General features: G+C 37.0%; 1 protein-coding gene across 4 annotated transcripts in view; it reads left to right on the top strand.

Moving 5' to 3' along the window:
- CCDC15 (coiled-coil domain containing 15) overlaps positions 1–23,386 on the top strand; it is a 78,203-nt gene that overhangs the window by 19,765 nt on the left and 35,052 nt on the right. For 2 of the 4 annotated variants that reach the window (XM_032868828.1, XM_032868830.1), the window contains 6 exons: positions 379–501; positions 752–874; positions 2,519–2,593; positions 3,517–3,639; positions 9,502–9,594; positions 11,873–11,976. In XM_032868828.1, the coding sequence (XP_032724719.1) occupies positions 379–501; positions 752–874; positions 2,519–2,593; positions 3,517–3,639; positions 9,502–9,594; positions 11,873–11,976 (641 nt within the window). Of the gene's footprint in view, positions 1–378; positions 502–751; positions 875–1,447; positions 2,140–2,518; positions 2,594–3,516; positions 3,640–9,501; positions 9,595–11,872; positions 11,977–23,386 lie in introns of those variants that run through there. The other 2 variants (XM_032868829.1, XM_032868831.1) reach the window with 2 other exon arrangements.

The raw sequence follows: 23,386 nt of genomic DNA on the forward strand, positions 1-23,386 counted from the left end.
TTCACAATTTACTTTTTTTTTTAAGTCTTTATTAGGAAAAATATTTCTAGCAGCCATTATCTGCTTTGACAGCTGAAAGATGGAAAAGGGAGTGCCCCACAAGTGTGCAACAGTATCTTTTACTACTCAGGTTCCAAGTTCAGCCCTCCAGCAGAGATCAGTTAGGCCAAAAATAAGAAGAAAGGGACCAACAGGAAGCAAATTACATAGGGCTATAACTGGGCTTATGTGGAAAAGAATATAGTGTTTTCTTTTTTTTCATATCATGTTCAGTTATATTCTGACCCCAGTTAATGCCAGAATTCTCACTGCAGCCTAAAGTATTGGTTAAGCTGTCTTTCTTAACTGAACAATTGGTATTTTGTGTTCTTTCTTTAGGAAACCGGTTTGAAGCAGCCAGCATCAATTTTGATAGGCCCAAGAGGGAGAGAGGCGTTTCCTCTGGGTGTCCATCAGGATCTTCCACCCAGGCATCAAGATCAGACTTCTACCAGGGACAAGGTAGAACAGAAAAAAAGGAGAGAGACCAACAGGAACTGAATTGTTCAGGGTTTTAGTTTGGAACTTGCAAAGGTTGTTCTCAGCTAGACTTTGTAAATGACAAAAAGTATGGCTTTCTGCTTTATTCCATATTTCACATTGTCTTGAGTTAGAAAAATTACTGTAAGGCCCTCAATAAAGCCTGTAGTATTACTACTATCATATTATTCCTACTGGACAACTTATAATTAGTGTTTTTGTTTTCTTTTAGAAAGTACACTTCAAGGAGTCATATTCTGATGTGTCAAGTGAAAAAGGAAGAGAAGACTGTTCTCTGGCAGGTTATCAGTATCTGCCTCCTAAACTGCAGGACCAGACCTTCATCAGAGATCAGGTAGAGCAGAATAAAAAGGAGATAAATAGGAGATAAAGTAACTGGATTTTATATATTCTCAATAATTGGTAACGTGAAATATAGAAACAGGTGCAGAAGACCCTGGTCTGATGAACTCTATCAGTCAAATCAGTTCTGTCATTTAGAAGGTTGATAAATCACATTCACATTCTTATTGTAGAATCAAACTATTTTAGTTTACTAAGATTATACTACAACTTCTGCTAAATCCCACATAGTATAACCACGAACACGCTGTCCCTATATGAACAGTGTAGGAAGATGTGGCAGATCCTAAATTACTTAACGTATGGGGAGTTTGTCAGACTACTCTGTCCACAGTTTAAGATTAAAAATTCAGGTCTACAGAGTTGAGCTAAAACTGTTGCATCCTCAAAAAAAAAAAAAAAAAAAAGGCATAAAATGAAAGTATTATATCCTTGTTCAAGTTAAAATGTATCAGATTATCCTCACCTGGTACCATTTCCCTGGAGTTCTCGTTGAAACCTACGATACTATGATTAGCTTATTGCCCTGGTCAGACAGTTTGCTTTTTTATCTTTATTCCTTTAGAACATGTTTGTCAAGCAACTGCCATCTTTTATGAGAGCAGAGAGAATGAGTGATGAATTGCCTCTGGAGTATCCTCAGTATGTTGAACCTAAAACCCGGGACCGAGCTTCCCCTAGAGAACAGGTAGAGCAGAATACAGGGGGAAGACTTTCCTTCCTAAAAGAGTAACAGAAATGAAATGACTTAAGATTTGGGTTGAAGCTTCTCAAGCTAGTTCAGAGGTAGGCCACATAGAATTAAAGCTTCTAGAGTGAGGCAAAGAGCCTAACATTTTCAGTTATTTCAAAATGTGCCAGACCTAAAGTCTGTCCAGGTGAGAAAGCATATCTGTTGTTTGGGTTGGCCAAAAGACAGGGTTTGTATAATATTGATTGGTTAACAGTAGATCATTCTACATAAACTCACATCCTGGAGCATATTTGACTTTCTGCATTTGGCTTTATAAATACTGAAGAGCTTCTCCTCTTGGCCATCTGAAGCAGTACATCAAACCAAACATTCTGCTCTACCAGTTTGCACACCAGTAATGAGGAAGGATTAAAACAAGCCGTTTCCCGCCACAGAGCTCTCTGAACTTTACCACTGCCAGCTACTGTTTGTGCATGGAGTTACTGGGGACATCTAGTAGGAGTACTCGTAGAAATGACACAAGATTGTTTCCTGGCTGTACCTTGGGAAAATGCTATCAGCATACAAAAATATTTCTTCCAAGCGTATTATTGAATAAAGAGTTACCCCATGCAAAACAAAACAAAACAAAAAACTAAGGACCAGAATAATCTGGGATTTGCTTTAAAATAGTCTGGGGAAAAAAGTGGGAAAAGAGACAGGTGGAAAAAAATTGCTAATTATTGAAGTTGGGGGGATAGGTATCTTGGGATCCATTATACATTTTCGTTGCTACTTTAATTTCTATTTGGGAATTTTGTATTAACACATGCAGGCACACCTGCACACTAGCTCTGTTATGTTATCCTCGCCTAGTATCATTATTTTGGAGTTATCACTGATGTCATTAGTTGTCACTAGTCATTTCTGCTTAGACAGTTTTTTATTTTGTTATTCCTTTAGAGCAAGTATATCAAGCAACCCTCATCTTATGAGAAATGGGAGATTGAAAGAAGAATTCCTTCTGGAGTGCCATCAGTATGTTTCACCCGGTGTTTAAGATCTTGCCTCTCTGGGGAATAAGTAGAGCAGAGTATACGGAGGAATAAGTAGCAGAGAATAAATTGCTTAGGTTTTGGCTTAAGTTTAACAGGGAAATACAGTAACTACTTACGGGTTTAGTGGTAAGGTCAGTAAATAGTGGGCAGAGCTATCCCGTCCTCGAGTTCTGTGATGTTTCATACCATTCTGACCTGTGGAAACTACTTCCAGCCTCTTCACTGAGGCTTTTACCATTGCCTGGGCATGATGCTTCTGCTTTGACAATTGATGTTCAGTGTTGACGTTGTCTTTTAGCACAGGAACTATGGGCAGGCCTTACATAATGTGACAGATGAGAGATGGAGAAAGGAGTTACTTCCGGAGAGCCATGAGTATGTTTTTCAGGATATCTAGGATCCAGGTTCAGCCGGGGAGCAATAGAGCAGAGTGCGGTGAAAAGTAAGCAGCAGAAAGTAAATCAGTTAGTGTTTGACCTGGGCTTGCCAGAGCTGTACTTCTAACAACAGTACTGCCGCTGCTGCTGCTTGTGGTAATGTTCTCTTCTTAATCCTGTTAATAATAGAAGTAACAGCTTGCATTTGGTAAGCACTTTCCAGAACCAGAAGAGTTCTAGAACTTTGTATCCATTGTCTCATTTCTCATTCTCACAATCATCTGGGGAGATAAATACTGTGATTATCCTTGTTTTATAGATGAAGAAACTTATGACTGCCTTGTGAATACGACCCATAATGGTGGCAAGGAGTGTAATGTCTACTTTTATGCCATAATGTATCAGACTATTGTAATAGACCTGTATAGAGTAGTAGGTCAGGGCTATCACTGCAGTCTACAGTATTTTTACTAGCATTATGTCACTGCTCATATACTTTGGTGACTGCTTTTGTGGTTTTTTTTAGAGCTTATACTTCAGAAGGCAGCCATCTGTTGGGACAGCTGAAAGATGGCGAGAGGATTTGCTTCTGGATGACCATCAGCATCTGCCAGCCAAGCACCAGAGAGAGGCTTCCAGCAAAAGACAGGTAGAGTATGAGTAATGGAATTTGGATAGGATTGTACGCACATACAGAGCTGGGATTGGTAAGACTAAGCAAAAAACAGATTCTTGTTTTATTTCATAGTGTGTGAAACTTATCCTGACCCAGGATTACTTTAGCGCTCTCACTGAAACCGCGGATATTGGAAAAATTCTATTTTATATGTATGTTCTTTTGTAAGGGGTGTATTTCTGATGGCCATTGTCTTTTATAGCAGGAGAGGGGAAGAAATGAGTGGTTTCTGAGGGACAGGACTCAGGAGGCTCTTCCATCCAGTGGCCAGGCCTAGATCTCTGTCAGTAAGCTGTTAGAGCATAAGATGGGATCACCAAGAAATTAGCTGTTCAGAATGTAAGCTGGAGCTTATTCGGGTTATATTGCCTGAGCTTCAATGTAGTGAGTTAAGATCTGTGGTTTTTCAAGAAAACGTTACAGCAATCTGGCCTCCATGGCTTAACTGAAGTCTGGTATATTCCCACTAGAATTTGTCACTGTCCAAGTAATTTCTGTGTTGTGATTTTATGTTATTTTAACAACAGAGCCTTCAGGCAACCGGTGTTGTTAGGATATATAAAAGAGATAAAGAGACATTTCCTCTTGGCTCTTTTATAAGAGCAAAAGAAAAGGAGCATAAAGACAAAGTAGAATTTGGGCTGAGGTTTTCAGGACTACACTGTAGCTCTTTTGTAATTTTTAGTTTGTCTCTATGAGGTTGGCCTAAAGGTACACTGTCACGTTTTATCCTACATTGTCACTTATATATCCTGAAGTGTGCCAAGCTCTTTCCTACCTCAGATCTGTAGCAATGTTCTTTTCCTTTGCCTGGATATTCTTCTCTTTTTTCTTCACAAAGCTGGTCACTTTTCATCCTTCAGGTTTCAACATAAATACCTCCTTGGAAAAGACTGTCCCGACTACCTTATCAAAAATAGGTCTCCTCTGTTTTGTTTCTCTCTATCCTTGCATTCTCTTTCCTTCTCCGTACACAAGACAATTTGTAATAATTCATTGATTTAACATGTTTTCCACTGGTCTGTAAGCTTTATGAGGAGAGGTACCACCCCTGATATGTTTACCAGTGTATCGGCAGCCTGTATAGTACAGTGCCTGGTACCTAATAGTCTCTTGCTAAATATGTTTTGAATTAGTCAATCAATCAAATGTTTACTGAATGCCTCGTTAGGTGTTAGCCATTGTTTAGGTGCTAAATATCAAAGATACAGTTGTGAATCAGACACAGAACTCAAATTTCAGACAGTCTAAAAAAGAGAGACTGACACATAAGCAGATAATTATGAAGCAACATAATTAATGGTAGAGGGGGCATAGGGTATTAACTGAGCACAGAAGAGGCATACCTAAGTGACTCTTTGCTTGAGGGTGCGCTGCCTTGGTTGTCCTTCTGCCATACAAGCCCGATCCCTTGGGACAGTCCTTTCTCCTTGTAGGCTCCTGAAATAATCCAGCCTTATTGGAAAAAAAAACATTTTAATAGTGTAGATTTAGATCACAGTCATACTTGGGGCTTATAGTCATAGCTGCTTAGCATTTTTCTTGCTTGCCCTTTGTCAGCTCTCTCTCCTGCGGCCCGCACTAATAATAGTAAACCTTAAATACTTTGTAAAGTTCTTGCTACATCCCCATACCCTCAGACTTTTATGAAGAAAATAGAAGCCGTCATGAACTAACTCCCTCAGCCATTTGTTTTTTTGGCATTCTCACCTATTCCTACTATGTCAGAAGAATAGTTATCTGTCCTTGGACCATGTTCTGGATTCTCTTGCCATCCTTTCTTCTGGGTCCAGTTTTGAATATTATATTGTGAGACTGTGGCTTCTGTTGAAATCCTCTGAAGAATGTTGCATCTTTTGTTTATTTGTTCTAACAGGCAATCAGCCTGGTTAAGTTTATATTGTAAGTTCTTTCTCACCTTCCGTGAAGAGTGGCTCGAGCGTTAGTCAGTTTTCATAGCCTTCATTATATTCCTTTAGGTCCATCCCATGCATGCACAACTCGGGTAATTTGGGGACATATGCCAATTCATACACAGGTTTAAGGAATCCAGTTTTCTAGCTCATTCTTTCTCAGGATGCCCAACCCCTACACTCTCCAGATACCACAGGCCACAATTCCTGGAATCTTTAGTTAGAATCAGTGAGGCGGAGAGGTCCATAGTAAGCTTACTCCTTGCCCAGTGCTGAAAGTCTAGTTTTTCTTACTTTTTTGAAAGCAGAAAATGTTTCCATTTTTATTGAAGCAAAAGTAAACACAAACAAAAAGAAAAAATAACCCCAAATTCCATAAATAACTATCATCAGTCCCTGCTATGTATCATTTTCAGATTGTGTTCAGTCTGTTTTTGTTATTCATGGTAGTTATAAAAAGTTTTCACATTGCAATAGTGAATACAAAACCACTGTTCCTAGGGAAGATACAGGGTTCGTTTTTTGCGAGCCCCTGATCATGTTTTGGTCACTCATCAATACCTAACTTTGTTTTATGTGAATTTCTGTTTAAAGACACCTATTTAATACATAATGTTGATTTATTAACATGGACTCAGAGCCAGTAACACTGTAACTTATTCCTGAATGAGCTTGTTTCATACATGTATTTTATCCATAAGGTATCAAGGCCTTCTTATGCTTAAGAGTACTAGATAGTACTTCAACACTGTGCCTGGGAGCCATTTTCTTTTCTTTTCTTTTATTCTGTCTTTTATTTTTATTTCTTTAAAAAAGATGATGTATTTTAAATGGAGGCACCTGGGTGGCTCAGTCATTAAGTGTCTGCCTTCGGCTCGGGTCATGATCCCAGGGTCCTGGGAATGAGTCCTGCATCGGGTTCCCTGTTCAGCAGGAAGCCTGCTTCTCCCTCTCCCTGCTGTGTTTCCCTCTCTCTTTGTGTCTCTCCCTGTCAGATAAATAAATAAAATCTTTTAAAAAATACAAAAGATTATGTATTTTAGAGAGAGAGAACAAGAGAGGGAGCCAGGACAAGGGCAGAAGGAGAGGGAGAGAAATCTGCAGGCAGACTACCCACTGAGATCAGAGCCTGATGGGATCTGGGGCTCTGTCCCAGGACCCTGATATCATGACCTGAGCTGAAATCAAGAGTTAGATGCTCAACTGACTGAGCCACCCGGGGGTCCTGGGAGCCATTTTAAATAGTGAAATCTCCAGCAAAAAAGCACAAAAGATGCAAAAACCTTGGCACTAAAAAGACCTTGAAAAGAATACCTGTTTACAGTTTGAAGTCTGAAACAAAAAGAGCAGAGCATCCCATTGTTCAGCCTCAGCTGGCAACATGCATATCTGGTGACTCAAATTTGTCACAGCTCTATGTCTGCAAATGACCATAAAAGCATCACAAGTGTTAATTTTGGAATTACAAATAAATAATAGTAAACAGGCAAATTCACAAGTAAGGAGTATGGAATATTGAGGATTGACTATAATTTATATATTATATAATTAACCTATTTAAAGTATATGATGCAGTGTTTTTAGTATATTCAAAGGGTTGTGTGAAGTTTGCCACAGTGAATATTAGAACATTTTCTTCATACCCCAAAAGTCCTTACTCATTAGCAGCCAATTCCTTTTTCCTCTACCCCTCAACCTTAGGCAACCATTAACCAATTTTTCTGTCTTATAGAGTTGCCTATTCTGGACATTTCATATAAATGGGATCATTATGGAATATATGGCCTTTCGTGACTGGCTTTTTTCATTTAACATAATGTTTTCAAAGTTCATTGACCTTGTAGCATATAGCAGGACTTTATTCCTATCATTAGATGACATTCCATTTTATGCATATAGCACGTTTTTTCCACTCATCGATTGATGGACATTTGGATTGTTTCTACTTCTTGGCTGTTATGAGTAATGTTGCTATAAATAGTAGCATCCAAGTTTTTCTGTGGATATGTGTTTTCATTTCTCTTGAGTATATCAAGGAATGGAATTGCTAGGAATGGGGTGACTCTATGTTTAACCTTTTGAGGAACTGTCAAATTATTTTCCAAAGTGGCTGCACTATTTTTCATTCCTTCTAACAGTGTATGAGGGTTCTAATTTCTTTACATCCTCACCAGCACTTAATTAAGTCTTTTTAATTATAGTTAAATTAATGGGTGTGAAGTGGTATCTCATCATGCTTTTGATTAATATTTTCCTGCTCGTTAATAGCGGGCATCTTTTCATGTGCTCATTGGCTATCTGTATTCTTTGGAAAACTGCTTATTAGGTTATCTGCCCAATTTGTAATTGAGTTATTTGTCTTTTGATTATTGAGTTTGTGAATTCTTAATATATTCTCCATACAAGTCCCTTATTAGTTACATGATTTACAAATGTTTTCTCCCATTTTGTAGGCTTTTTGTTTTCTTGATGGTTTCCTTTGCAGCACAAAAGTTTTTAGTTTTGAAGACATCTAAGTTAGTTACTTTTTCTTCTTTGGATTGTGCTTTTGGTGTCATATCTAAGAAACCACCTAAGGCAGAATCATGAAGGTTTATTCTTATGTGTTCCTCTAAGAATTTTATATCTCTTGCATTTAGGTCTGTGATCCATTTTGAGTTAATTTTCATATGTGGTATAAGGTAGGAATTGAACTTCATTCTTTTGCATGTGGCTATCCGGTTGTCCCAACACCATTTGTTGAAATGCTTAGCCATTGAGGACTCTTGCCAAAAATCAGTTGATCGTAAATATAATGGTTTATTTCTGAACTGTCAGTTCTGTTCCATGGATCTATTCTTTTTTTTTTTTTTTTAAGTCTGTTCTTAACCAATACCACACTATCTTGATTACTGAGCTTTGTAGTAAGTTTTGAAATTGGGAAGAGTGATTCCTCCAACTATGCTCTTCTGTTTCAAAACCATCTTAGCTATCCCTTGCATTTGAATTTAAGGATCACCCTGTCAACTTCTATAAAGAAGTCAGCTGACATTTCGATGGAGATTGCATTAAATCTGTAGATCAGTTTGAAGAGTACTGCCATCTTATCTGTCCTTTCATGTCTTTTCATTCATTTAGACCTTCTTTAATTTCTTCCAACAATGTTTTTTAGGTTTCAGAGTATAAAATTTACACTAACCTTGTTAATTTTATTGTAAGTTTTTGGTGGTATGTTAAATGGATTTTTCCATTAATTTCATTTTTGGATTGTTATTTATAAGTATAAAGAAATACAATAGATTTTTGTATACTTACCTTATATCCTGCAACTTTGCTAAAAGATACATAACTTTTAAGCTAAAAAAAGTAATATTGAGCTTTCATTCTAAAAGTTAGAGATCATAATTTGACCCATAACAAAGTAGGTATACTGTTATGTTGTAAATCTTTCCTAGTAATATGGGGGAAAGTTAGCTCCAGTTTTCTCACTTTCATGTCAGTTGATGTTATAATGTTTTTAGGTTCTTATTTGGACTCATACCCACCAAAAGAGTTGTATAAATTGAAAATGATTACAGCTTTGAAATAATAAGGGATCTGGCTTTATATCCTGGATTCAGTCCTAAGTATACTCAGAGTGATTTTAAGTGACCACTTTAGAAGAACTTTCATTCTGAACATTTTTATTTGTTATTAATCATCCATGTTTTTGACCTGATTCATTTTCTTTGGTTTATTATTTTTTATTTGGTTTATTCCTTCTGAATCTGCTTCTTTCATTCTTTTTAAATTTATTTTATTTAATTGATTTTTTATTTGCTTGTCTTTATCCAGTTGAGGTCCAAGTTGCAGGAGAAAAGAAACAATAGGTAAACATATCAAAAGCACATACAGGGCTTGCTTTTGCCGATTTTGTTACTTTGTGTGACTGTACTTCTAACAGGTTTATGATGAATATCAATCAAGATCAAACACTGAATTTCAAATTCCACTGACACTCCAGTCTGGAGTAGATCAGGAAGAAGACAAGAGAGAGGTATGTAATGTTAATTTCTTTTGAAATTTCTACTATATTAGTATTTCTACTATAATAGTATATATGAAATTGGGAAGGATTTACTATGTTCTTACACATTAAGAACCAATACTACAAATTCCATGGATAAAGGAAAGAAGTTACTTGAGTCATTATAATATGTTGAACTTTTCTTTCAAACTTCTAGGATTTGGGATACCTTGATGTGAAATCAGATATCTGATCCTAGTGAATTTTTTCCATTAGTGTGCATTTGTCACAATAACTTAAAGGAAAGGTTTTAACTCATGACTTCCTTTTTTTTCCCTTCTCAATCTAAAGTTGGGTTAAGCCAACAGTTTTTTTTTTTTTTTAATTTAATTTTACTTTTTCAGTGTTCCAAGATTCATTGCTTATGCACCACACCCAGTGCTCCATGTGATACGTGCCCTCCATAATACCCACCACCAGGCTCACCTAACTCCCACGCCCCTCCCCTCCAAAACCCTCAGATTGTTTCACAGAGTCCACAGTCTCTCATGATTCATTTCCCCCTCCAATTTCCCCCATTTTACTTTTCCTTTCCTTCCCCTAATGTCCTCGGTGTTATTCCTTATGCTTCACAAGTAAGTGAAACCATATGATAATTGACTCTCTCTGCTTGACTTATTTCACTCAGCATAATCTCCTCCAGTCCCGTCCATGTTGATACAAAAGTTGGGTATTCATCCTTTCTGATGGAGGCATAATACTCCATTGTATAGTTTTTAACACTGACGATGTGCCAGAATCAGTTGTGGAGCTCTTTTAAAAATACAAATACCTGAACCCAAACAGATATACGGATCAGTATATTAAAAGGTAGGTTTGGGGAATCTGTGTTTTTAAAAAAAATTACCACTGATGCTTGTGATGGCCTCAATATTAAGAACCAGCTATTAGACTTTTAATAATTTTTACCAAAAGGATATAAGCTACTCAAAGGGCAAAAACATGTCCATGTGTACATTAGTGCCCTTTAAGTAGCTTTTGTCCTTAAAAGAGAATATATAAACCCAGAGCATAAACCCAAAGGGCAATAACACTTGCTTTTTTTTTTAATTTTTAAAATTTTTTATAAACATATGATGTATTATTAGCCCCAGGGGTACAGGTCTGTGACTCACTTCACAGCATTCACCATAGCACATACCCTCCCCAGTGTCCATAACCCCACCACCCTCTCCCTACCCCCCTCCCTCCTGCTCCCCTCAGTTTGTTTTGTGACATTAAGAGTCTCTTATGATTTGTCTCCCTCCCAATCCCATCTTGTTTCATTTATTCTTTTCCAACCCCCCAAACCCCCCACATTGCATCTCCACTTCCTCATATCAGGGAGATCATATGATAGTTGTCGTTCTCTGATTGACTTATTTCGCTAAGCATAATACCCTCTAGTTCCATCCACTTCGTCGCAAATGGCAAGATTTCATTTCTTATTGATGGCCGCATAGTATTCCATTGTGCATATATACCACATCTTCTTTATCCATTCATCTGTTGATGGACATCAGGTTCTTTCCATAGTTTGGCTATTGTGGACATTGCTGTATAGCACTTGCTTTTATTATACTTGTTCCCTTTCTTTGGGAGACCAGGGGTGGGGCAGAGAGAGAATCCCAAGCAGGCTCATACCTAGCAGGAACCCAGTGTGATCCTTGATATTACAACCCTGAGATCATGACCTGAGTTGAAATCAAGATCGGATGCTTAACTGCCTAAGCCACTCAGGCGCCCCTATACTTGTTCCCTTTGAAAGTCTGGCGCTCAGATATTCCTCAGTCTTTCTTCCCTCTTTCCTACCATATGAGGCTAGGCTTAGAGTATTCTTTTGTGATGTGGTTTTAATTTTGTAAATTTAAAGTGACTATTGTTCTTTTATAAAATACCTCTCCCATTCTTCCTTTGGCCCTGCTTCTAAGGTACTTATTACTTGGTAACACAGAGTAAATATAGTAATATATCTTACCAAATGCAGTCATTTCCTCAAATACTGTTGACAAAGGACTGGACTAAGGGCAAACTAAATTAGTTCTTATTTCTCTGATTTGTCTGTACTATTGAATAGCTATGTGCTTGAGAATATAAAACTTTTTCTGTATATGATATTATTCTAGGTCACCATAAAATAGAAGGAAATTAAGGACTTAATTCCGTGTGTCTTTTGTTTCATCTAGTTTTATATATGGCACAAGGTTATTTTCCTTCCTTGGAAAGTCCTCAGAGTAGAATCTTAACATTTTCAACTTCTTTCCTTTAGCGTCAAAAGCAATACCTGAGGTATAGACGACTTTTCATGGATATTGAAAGGGAACAAGTAAAAGAACAACAAAGGCAAAAAGAACATCAGAAGAAAGTTGAAAAGTAAGTTCTTTGATCCTTAATGTGAGCTTTAAATTACCAGTTAAGATGATTTTGAAAGCTAAGTTTTAGAAATAATCAGGTGGTTTTGGCTTCTGATCCATAGTGTAAACTGTTTTTTATCTGGATAGAAGTATGAAAGGTAGTTAAGAGCTATGGTTTTTTTTAATAGACTTTTTTTTTTTTTTTGAAAAGTTGTAGGATTGCAGCAATATTAAGCAGAAAGTACTGAGAGTTTTATTTACCCCCTTATGTTATACATGGACTGTCTCCTCTACTGTCAACATCCTGAATCACAGTGGTACAGTTGTTACAACTGGTGAACCTCCATTAACACACTCTAATCCATATTTTACTTTGGGATGCACTTAATATATTAACATATAATGTATTATTTGTTTCAGGAGTACAGACAGGTCTGTGAATCATTAGTCTTACATAACTCACAGCACTTACCATAGCACATACCCTCCCCAGTGTCCATCACCCAGCCACCCTATCCCTCCCACCATCCTCCCCTCCAGCAGCCCTCAGCTTGTTTCCTGAGATTAAGAGTCTCTTAAGGTTTGTCTCCTTTCCCAGTTTTGGGATCCACTCTTGGTGTTATATATTCTTCCAGATTTTGACAAATGGATAATGACTTGTATCCACATAATATAATATACAGAATCATTTTACTGCCCTAAAAATGCTTCGTGCTCCACCTGTTCATCATTCCTCCCAGCCTATGGCAACTACTAATTTTTTTATTGTCTCCATCGTTTTGCCATTTCCAGAATATCATATAGTGGGTATAAAATATATAGCCTTCTCAAATTGTTAATCTTCCACTTAGTAAAATGCATTTAAATTTCTTCTAATACCTTTTCATGGTTTGACAGCTCATTTTTTTTTTAAGATTTATATTTATTTATTGAGAGAGAGAGAGCACAAGACAGGGGAGGGTCAGAGGGAGAAGCAGACTCCGTGCCGAGCAGGGAGCCCAATGCGGGACACCATCCCGGGACTCCAGGATCATGACCTGAGCAGAGACAGTCGCTTAACCGACCGATCCACCCAGGTGCCCTCATTTCTTTTCAGTGTGGAGTAATATTCTGTTGTCTGGTTGTATTACAGTTGAAGGAATCTTGGTTTCTTCAAAGATACGGCAGTTATAAATAAAGCTGCTTTAAATATCCATGTGCAAGATTCATGTGGGTGTATGTTTTCACCTCATTTGGGTAAATACCAAGTAGTATGTTTGCTAGATAAAATGGTAAGAATACGTTTACTTTTGAAAGGAACTGCCAAATTTTATTCCAAAGTGGCTGTACCATTTTGCATTTCTGTGAGCAATGAACAAAAGTTCCTGTTGCTCCAAATCTTCTCCAGCATTTGGTGTTGTCATTTTTTGGGGTTTTGGCCATTCTAACAGTTGTGTAATAGTATCTCGTTTCAATGTGCAATTCCCTAATGACATAGGATGTGGAGCATCTTTTCATTTGCTTATTAGCCATCTGTACCTTTTCTTTAGTGAGGTATCTGTTTAGGTCTTTGGCTCATTTTTTAATTGGGTTATTTATTTTCTTATTCTTAAATTTTAAGAGTTCTTTGTAGTTTTGGATAATAGTCCTTTATCAATTTTTTTTTTTTAACAAATACTTTCCCTCATCTGTGGCTTTAATTTTCATTCTTTTGACACTGTCTTCTGAAGAGCAAAAGATTTTAATTTTAATGAAGTCCAGCTTGCAATTATTTTTTTTTAATGTATCATGCCTTAGGTATTGTACCTAAAAAATTATTGCCATATTCAAAGTCACCTAGTTTGTTTTTTTTTTTTAAGATTTTTATTTATTTGACATAGAGAGACACAGTGAGAGAGGGAACACAAGCAGGGGGAGTGGGAGAGGGAGAAGCAGGCTCCCTGCTAAGCAGGGAGCCTGATGTGGGGCTTGATCCTAGGACCCTGGGATCATGACCCGAGCCAAAGGCTTATGCTCAATGACCGAGCCACCCAGGTGCCTCTCTCTCTCTCTTTTTTTTTTTTTTTTAAGATTTTATTTATTTGAGAGCGAGCGTGAGATAGAGAGAGCATGAGTGGGGAATGGGGGAGGGGCAGAGGGAAAGGGACAAACACATTCCCCACTGAGCAGGGAGCCGGGCTGGATCTCAGGACCCTGGGATCATGACCTGAGCCAAAGGCAAGTGCTTAACCGACTGAACCACCCAGGCCCTCACCTAGATTTCCTTTTGTGTTATCTTCTAAGAATTTTATCATTTTGTGTTTTACATTTAGTTCAGTGATCCATTTTGAGTTAATTTTTATAAGGGGTGCAAGGTCTGTGTTTGGATTCATTTTTCTGCACAGCTGTTCTACCCCATTTGTTGAAAAGACTATCTCTGCTCCATTGTATTGCTTTTGCTCCTTTGTCAAAGCTCAGTTAACTATATTTATGCAGGTCTATTTCTGGGCTCTCTCTTCTGTTCCACTGACCTATTTGTCAATTCTTTTGTCAATACTGCACTGTCTTAAGAGAGAAATGATGCCTAGGAGAGACTCACTTTTGCTTTCAGGACACATATAGGCTGAAAGTGAAGGGATAGAAAAAGATACTCCATGCAAATGAGCACCAAAGTAGCGTGGGAGTGTCTATCCTTATATCAGACAAAATAGATTTTAGTTGAAAGCGTCACAATAGACAAAGAAGATCATTATATAATGATAAAGGGGTAAGTTTATCAGGATGATTTAACAATTATAAACATTTATGCACCCAACATCAGAGTATTTAAACATAGTGCTCGCTTTGGCAGCACATGTACAGAGTACCTAAACGTGAAGCAAATACTAACAGAACTGAAAGGAGAAATAAACAGCAGTACAATAATAGTAGGAGACTTTAGTATCCTCCCTTAAACCATGGATAGATCATCCAAACAGAAAATTAATAAGGAAACATTGGTTTTGAACAACCTTAAAGACCAAATGGACCTAACAGACATATACAGAACAATCTGTGTAACAGCAGCAGAACACACTTTCTTCTCAGGAACACACAGGACATTCTTCAAGGTAGATCATATGCCACATAGGCCTCAACCCAAGTCTTAACAAATTCAAGCAGACTGAAATTAGATCAGGTATCTCTTCCAAACACATTGGTATGAAAGTAGAAATCAGTAATGAAGAAAAATTGAAAATTCACAAATACATGAAAATCAAGTAGCACACTTGTGAACAACCAATGGATCGAAGAAGAAATAAAGGAGAAATAAAATGTTTAGACAACAAAAATGGAAACACAACATACCAAAACATATGGTATGCAGCAAAAGCAGCTCTAAGAAAAAAGTTTATATGTACAAGATGCCTTCAAAGAAAAAAGATCTCAAATAAATAACCTAATCTTACAACTCAGGAACTAGAAAAAGATGAGCAAACTAAGCCCAAAGTTAATCAGAAGGAAGGAAATAATAAAGATTATAGCAGAAATAAGTAGAGAATAGAAAAAAAAATAGAAAAGATCAATGATACTAAGAGTTGGTTTTTTGAAAAGATAAACAAAATTGAAATGCTTAGCTAGATTAACCAAGGGAAAGGAAAAAAAAAAAAAAGAAAAGCAAATAAAATTATAAACAAAAGAGGAGACATTACAGCTGATACCATAGAAACTCCTAGATTGGGCAACCTAGAAAGATAAAAGGATGAATTTCTGGAAATGTGCAACCTATCCAGACTGAAATATGAAGAAATAGAAAATCTAAACAGACCAATTGCAAGTAAGGAGTTTGAATCAGTAATCAAAAACTTCCCAAGAAACAAAAGTCCTGGACCTGGCTTCACTGGTGAATTCTACTAAACATTTAAAGTAGAATTAACACCAGTCCTTAAATTCTTCCAAAAAACTGAAGAGAAGGGAACACTTTCCAACTCATTACAAGGTCTACCCTGATACCAAAACCAGACAAGGTCCATGCAGGAAAAGAAAATTACAGGTCAGTATCCCTGATGAACATTGATGTAAAAAGTCTTAACAAAATATTAACAAACTGAATTCAACAGTACATTAAAAGGATCCTATACCAGGATCAAGTGGGATTTATTCCAAGGATGCAAGGAAGGTTCAGCCACTATAGATCAATCAATATGATACAACTGCATTAACAAAATGAGGCATAAAGATCATGTGATCATCTTAATAGATGCAGAAAAAGCATTTGGGAAAATTCAATATCTATTTTTGATAAAAACTCTTCAACAAACTGATACAGAGGGAATGTATCTCAGCATAGTAAATCCCTTCATGACAAACCTACAGCTATCACACTGCACAGTGAAAAGCGGAAATCATAGGTTGCCTGGGTGGCTCAGTCACTGAAGTGTCTGACTTCTGGTTTCATCTCAGGTCATGATCTCATGGCTCCTGAGATCGAGTCTCTGTAGGACCCATGCTCAGTGGGGAGTCTGCTAGAAGATTCTCTTCCTTTTCCCCTCCCCCAACTCACAAGTGTGCTCTCACTCTCTCTCAAGTAAATCTTAAAAAAAAAAAGAAGAGAAAAGATCTTTTCTTTTAAGGTCAGAACAAAACAAGGATGCCTACTCTCATCACTTATATTCATCCTAGCCAGAGCATTTAAGAGAAAAAGAAATAAAAGGTATCCAAATTAGAAAGGAATAATGAAACTGTAACTGTTTGCAGAAGACATGATATTATATTTGGAAAACCCTAAAGACTCTACCAAAAACTTTTTAGAACTAATAAATGAATTCAGTAATTCCTGTATTTTTCAGGATACAATCAATTTACAACAATCAGTTGTGTTTCTGTATACTAACAATGAACTATGAGAAAGATGAATTAAGAAAATAATCCTGTTTACAATAGCATCAAAAAGAATAAAATACATAGGAAAAAATCTAACTAAGGAAGTGAAAGATCTGTATACTGAAAGTCAAAACATTGATGAAAGAAATTGAAGATTACACAAATAAATGGAAAGCTCATAAATTGGAAGAATTAGTATTGTTAAAATGTTCATGATATCAAATAATATACAGAGTTAATGCAGTTCCTATCAAAGTTCTAAAGCAGAAATAGAAAAAACAATGCTATGGTGCTTGGGTGGCTTAGTTGGTTAAGCGACTGCCTTCTGCTCCGGTGGTGATCCTGGAGTCCCAGGATCAAGTCCCGCATTGGGCTCCCTGCTCAATGGGGAGCCTGCTTCTCCCTCTGACCCTCCCCCCTCTCATGCTCTTGCTCTCTCTCTCATTCTGTCTCTCAAATAAATAATAAATAAATCTTTAGGGAAAAAAAAGAAAAAAAATACTAAATTCTAAAATCTGTATGGAACCACAAAAGACCCTGAATAGTGAAAGAAATCTTTTCTTTTTAAAGATTTATTTGAGAGAGGGAGAGAGAGTGCATACTTAGGTGCACACACGTGCACATGATAGGGGAGGGGCAGAGGGAGAGAAAGAATCCCCAGCAGATTCCCCACTGAGTGTGGACCCCCCTGCTTCCACCAAAGCAGGGCTGGATCCCATGACCCTGAGATCATGACCTAAGAGAAAATCATGGGTTAGATGCTCAAGTGACTGAGCCACCCAGGCGCCCCAGTGAAAGAAATCTTGAGAAAGTAGAACAAAACTGGAAGCATCATGCTTCCTGATTTCAAGCTATAGTACAAAGCTGTAGTAATCAGAACAGTATGGTAGTCACATAAAACAGATACATAGATTAGTGGGACAGAATAAAGAGCCCAGAAATAAATCAGTTAATTTATAGCAGTGAAGTCAAGAATATACAATGGGAAAAGGATAGTTTCTTTGATAAATGGTGTTGGGAAAACTGGATGTCCGTATGCAAAAGAATGAAAGTGGCCTCTAACTTACTACATCAAAAATCTACCCAAAATGAATTAAAGACTTGAGCATAAGACCTGAACCTTTAAAACTATTGGAAGAAAACAAAGGAGTTAAGTTCCCTGACTTTGGTCTTGGCAATGATTTTTGAATATGACGTTGTAAGTACAAGCTACAAAGCAGAAAGAGTCAAGTGGGACTATATCAAATGAAGACTTCACTCAGCACAACAAAGGAGACGATCAACAAAATGAAAAGACAACCTGTGGGATGGGAGAAAATATTTGAAAAGTATATACCTAATAAGGTGAATATATGAGGAACTTACACAGTTCAATAGAAAAAAAAAATAGCAAATCAAACAGCCCACTTAAAAAATGGTCAAAGGACCTAAATAGACATTTTTCCAAAAAGACATACAAATGACCAATAGGTACATGAAAAGTTGCTCAACATCACTAATCAACAGGGGAATGCAAATCAAAACCGTAATGAAATACTACCTCTTATCACCTGTTTGAATGGCTGTTATATGAAAAACAAGAGATAGGTGTTGGCAAGGATGTAGAAAAAAGGAAAACTTGTACACTATTGGTGGGAATGTAAATTAGTGCAGTTACTATGGAAAACAGTGTGGAGATTTGTCAAAAAATTAAAAACAGAACTGCTCTATGATCCCAAAATCCCACTTGTGAAGGAGATGAAACCACTGTTTCACAGAGGTATTTGCACCCCCATGTTCATTGCAGCATTATTCACAATAGCTAGGACATGGAAACAACTTAAGTGTCTGTCAGCAGATGAATGGATAAAGAAAATGTGATACATATATAATGGTATATTATTCAGCTATGAAAAAGGAAAATCCTGCCATTTCTGACATAAATGAATGTTGAGGTATTATGCTAAATAAAATAAATCAGAGAAAGAAGTACTTTATGACCTTACTTATATGGGAACTCTAAAAAAATGAACTCATTAAGACAGGGGTGGATTGGTGTTTGCCAGAACCAGGGAGGGATATGTGTTGGGGGTATGAGATATTGGTAAAAGGCCGCAGACTTTAGTTATAAGATAAAGGAGTCCTGGGGATCTAATAAAGTACAGTGTGGTGACTGTCACTACAGTACTTGAAATTTGCTGAGAGTAGATTTTAAATGTTCTCATCACACACACAAAAGGTAACTGTGGAGTGATAAAAGTATTAACTAATATCATGGTAATCAGTTCATACTATATATATAAGAAATCATTGGTATATATAGTACACCTTAAAGTTACACAATATTTTTGTCAGTTATCTCTCAATAAAGCAGGGGGCGGATATGTGGGTTTGAAAGCAAGGACTTCACTTCTTATCCACATTTGAGAGTGAGTCTGCATTTATTCAGCAAACATTAATCTGGCACTTTCATATGAGACTGTCGTAGACATAGGCATTATCTTTGACATAGGCATTACAAAGATAAATAAAATGTGGTTCCTTTTCTTGAGGAATTCATAACCCAAAATGGATGGGGGCACAATTGCATGCAAGTAAGTAGTATAATTATTACAATAGAAGAAATAGGTACAGAGTCCCAGAGAATACAGAAGTGGGGTTACCGATTCCATCTGGAAAGTTAGAGAAATTATTACATTCAGTTGGGTCTAGATGGATAAATATGTGTTTACTGGGGAAGCTAATAAGATGGTGAAGTAGAAAAATCAACATTAAATGGAGAGTGGAAGCAAATAATAGTATTCATGCAGAGTTTTATAATTTTGAAGGGCTTTCATATATTATTTCATTTGGTATTTTTCAACAGTCAAACATTTGTAGAGAGTCTGGCACATGCCAGGTACTGCATTATATGCTGAGAATATTAAATGTAAACATGTTGCCGGGTAGTAGTGGTTCATAGCACAGGCTTGGAATCAAATAGTCTTGGGTTTGAATTTGCAACTTATTAGATGTGGAACCTTTAGCATGTTTCTTTACCTCTGAGATTCAATATTTTTAATTATAAAATGAGGATTATAATCCCTGTCTCCTAGGTTATTGATAGAATTAAATGGAGAAATATATGTAAAATACTTAACATAGTATTTGGCATTTAATAAAATCCTGGTAAATAGTACCTATTATGACCATGGTGGTGGTGATGATGATAATGATGGTGATAAAGATGATGGGAAATAGGATGAGCACCAAGGGAGGCCAGACAAATGGAGGAAAGGAGATGAAAATAGTAATTATAATGCTATATGAGAAGTAAGACAGGGAGACAGTCTAGGGAGGTCAAGAAAGGCTTTATATATAGATGGGTTAGTACTCAAGCTGGGTCTTGAAGCATGAATTGGAATTTGCTAGATGGTCACGGACATAGCATGAAAGTATAAGTTATGTGTGGGAAACTCTGAGCACTTGGGGTGGATAAATGGGTGCAAGTGAAGTGGCAGAGGGGCTATCAAAAGGCTGTTGTAAGAATTTAAGGCATAAGTCTTCTCAGATTTGTATTTTAGGAAGATCATTCTGATAGCAGTACAGAATGGTCTGGAGAGACAGAAAACAGGCAAAGAGTCTAGTTAATTATTAAGTTATTTTAGTAGCTGAGGTAGGCGATGATGGAAACATTGGGAACAGAGAGCATGTATTTAATAAAATTTAAGAAATAGAATCCATAGGACTCAGTGACCAGTTGGGTTTGGTGTAGAGAGTGGTCAAAGGTAGTTTCTAACTTTATTTTTGGATAGCTAAGTGAATGGTAGTATCATTAACATAGGGAGGTAATGTCCAAAGAAGAACTAGATTTGATAGAAAGCTAGCAGGTTCAATTTAGGACATTGAGTGTGAGAAGCCTGTGGAACATTAAGTGAGGACTGACTTATACATATTTGGAAATAAGAAACTAGAATTCTGGGGTGCCTGGGTGGCTTAGTGGGTTAAAGTCTCTGTCTTCGGCTCAGGTCATGATCCCAGGGTCCTGGGATCGAGCCCTGCATCGAGCTCTCTGCTCAGTGGGGAGCCTGCTTCCCTTCCTCTCTCTGCCTGCCTCTCTGCCTACTTGTGATCTCTGTCTGTCAAATAAATAAATAAAATCTTAAAAGAAAAAACTAGAATTCTGGCACCAGTGAGAACGAAAGATTTCTTTAGGAATTTTTAATATTTGTTTCAGCATGAATTGGGACCAAGCATAGAGCTGCTTCTGGGTCATAGATAATTAGGAGGTGCTTTTGTTGGTCTTCAGGCACTGAATTAATAAAATTGGAGACTTTGAGGGGTCTCAAACGCTTTGAGGGGGTCTCAAGACATTTGCCACTGTCTAAATTTGTGCAATAAAGAAGGCTGAAGGTGGGGCACCTGGGTGGCTCAGTCAATTAAGCCTCAGCCTTTGGTTCAGGTCATGATCTTTGGGTCCTGGGATTGAGTCCCATGTTGGGCTCTCCACTCAGCAGGGAGTCTGCTTTTCCCTCCAGTTCTGTTCCTTCCCCTTTCTTGTGCTCTATCCAATCAATCAATCAATCTTAAAAAAAAAAAAAAAAGGCTAGGGGTCTAAGTTGAAAACTTTTAGAAAGCAGAGAGAAATTTTCTATAATCTTATAGTACATATAGAGTTCAGGACCCACCAGGATGAGGTTGGGGGGGTTGCGGGGGGAGATAAGACCCAGTGAATATACCAGGCTTTCAGTCAACAAGACACCAAAGAGTTCTACAGGAACATGGAGAGTTCGACACTAACAAGATGGTCTAACCAACTGTAGAATAAGCCTTACCCAAACTATAAAGCAGCCTTGATTCTGCTGAGTGCCTGATTGCATTGAGGTGATGAACCCTGCATTTTCCGCCTAGCAGAGATAAGGGTGAACTTTTCTGTCATAGATAACATCACTTGGATCCTCTAAATTTCTTTTAAAACAACATTCAGCATTCAGTTAGAATTTTTAGGCATGTCAAGAGATAGGACCATATGACCAAAAGCCAAGAGGGAAAGAGACAACAGAAGCAGACTCACAGGTGACACAGATGTTGGTATTAGCAGACAAGGACTTTGAAACAGTTGATTAATACACTCACGTAAATAGAGGAAAAGATGAAGAAAATAATGAAGATATGGAGAATTTCACCAGAGAACTGAATCTATAAGATAGTATAAACTAGAAAGTCAGGCGTTGACAAATTTAATCTCAAAATAGCAACTCAGTAGATACACAATGATACACCTCTTCGTACTCATTAGAATAGCTTAAAAAAGAAGAAGATGACAACGAACTTAACAGTATCAAATGTTGGCCAGGATGTAGATGAGTTATAACTGATGTATTGGTAGTGAAAGTGGAAAAGAGTATGACCACTTTGGAAAACTTTAGTTTGTTTTAATACTTAAATACACATCTAGCTCATGACATAGGCTTTTTACTGCTAGATATTTCCTCAAGGAAAATGAAAACATTTATAAAAACACTGAAGAGTGAGAGAGTATATTCTTTTTATGTGTCAATAGCACATTTATCAAGATTGATCATATCCTGGGTTATTTTTCAGAGTGTGTTTTCTGATTATAGTGATGTTAAGCTAAAAATCAGTAAGCAGTACATCTTAAGAGAATTCTGAGTGAAAGATAAAATTGCAATGGAAATTATTAGAAAATGCTTTGAAGAGAGTAATAATGAAGACAGAACATACCAAAATTTGTCAGAATTAGAAGGAATTAGAGCAATTATCAGAAAAAGTAAAAAGGCTAAAAATAAATGTTGTAGCTTTCCATCTTTAAGAAGTTAGGAAAAAATAGCAAATCAAAAAGAAGTCATAAAGAGCAGAAATCAGTGAAATAGAAAACAAATGTACAATGGAGAAAATCAACAAAGCCAACAACTGGTTCTTTGAAAATTTAGTTTTGCCAGGGATATACCACTCTAACTGATCAGTGAAAAAGATAAGAGAGAAAGCCAATCTTAGGAATGAAAAATGAGTCATTACTGCAGAGCCTAGAGACATTAATGATAATAAGAGGACATATGAACAAGTCCATGCTAAAAAAATTTGATCATTTTGATGAAATAGACAAATTCCTTTAAAAAAAATGTGGATGCAAGAAGAAATAGAAATCTGACTCATCCTATATCACTTAAAGTAAATCAGTTATTTTTTAAAAAGATTTTATTTATTTATTTGAGAGAGAGAGAGGGCATGCATGCTGGAGAATGGACAGAGGGAGAGGGACAGAAAATCCCATGCAGACTAGGTGCTGAGCGTGGAGCCCAATGCAGGGCTTAGTCCAACGACCCTGAAATCATGACCTGGGCCCAAATCATGAGTTGAATGTTCAACCGACTGAGCCACTGAGTGCCCCCAAAGTAAATCAGTTATTAAAAATCCTACCAAAAAGAAAAATTTATGGTCAGGTATAGGCTCAAATGTCTTCCCTGGGGGATCCTTACCAAATATTCAAGGGAAAAAAAACAATACCAAGTTTTACATAAACTATTCTAGAGAATGGAAAACAGGCAGTTCTTCCCAAATAATTGTAGAGGCCAGCATAATCTTTTTTTTTTTTTTAAGATTTTATTTATTTATTTGACAGATAGAGA

Source organism: Lontra canadensis, unplaced genomic scaffold, assembly GCF_010015895.1.
Source record: "Lontra canadensis isolate GAN:19392208 unplaced genomic scaffold, GSC_riverotter_1.0 scaffold36, whole genome shotgun sequence".
In the NCBI taxonomy this organism is placed as follows: domain Eukaryota; kingdom Metazoa; phylum Chordata; class Mammalia; order Carnivora; family Mustelidae; genus Lontra; species Lontra canadensis.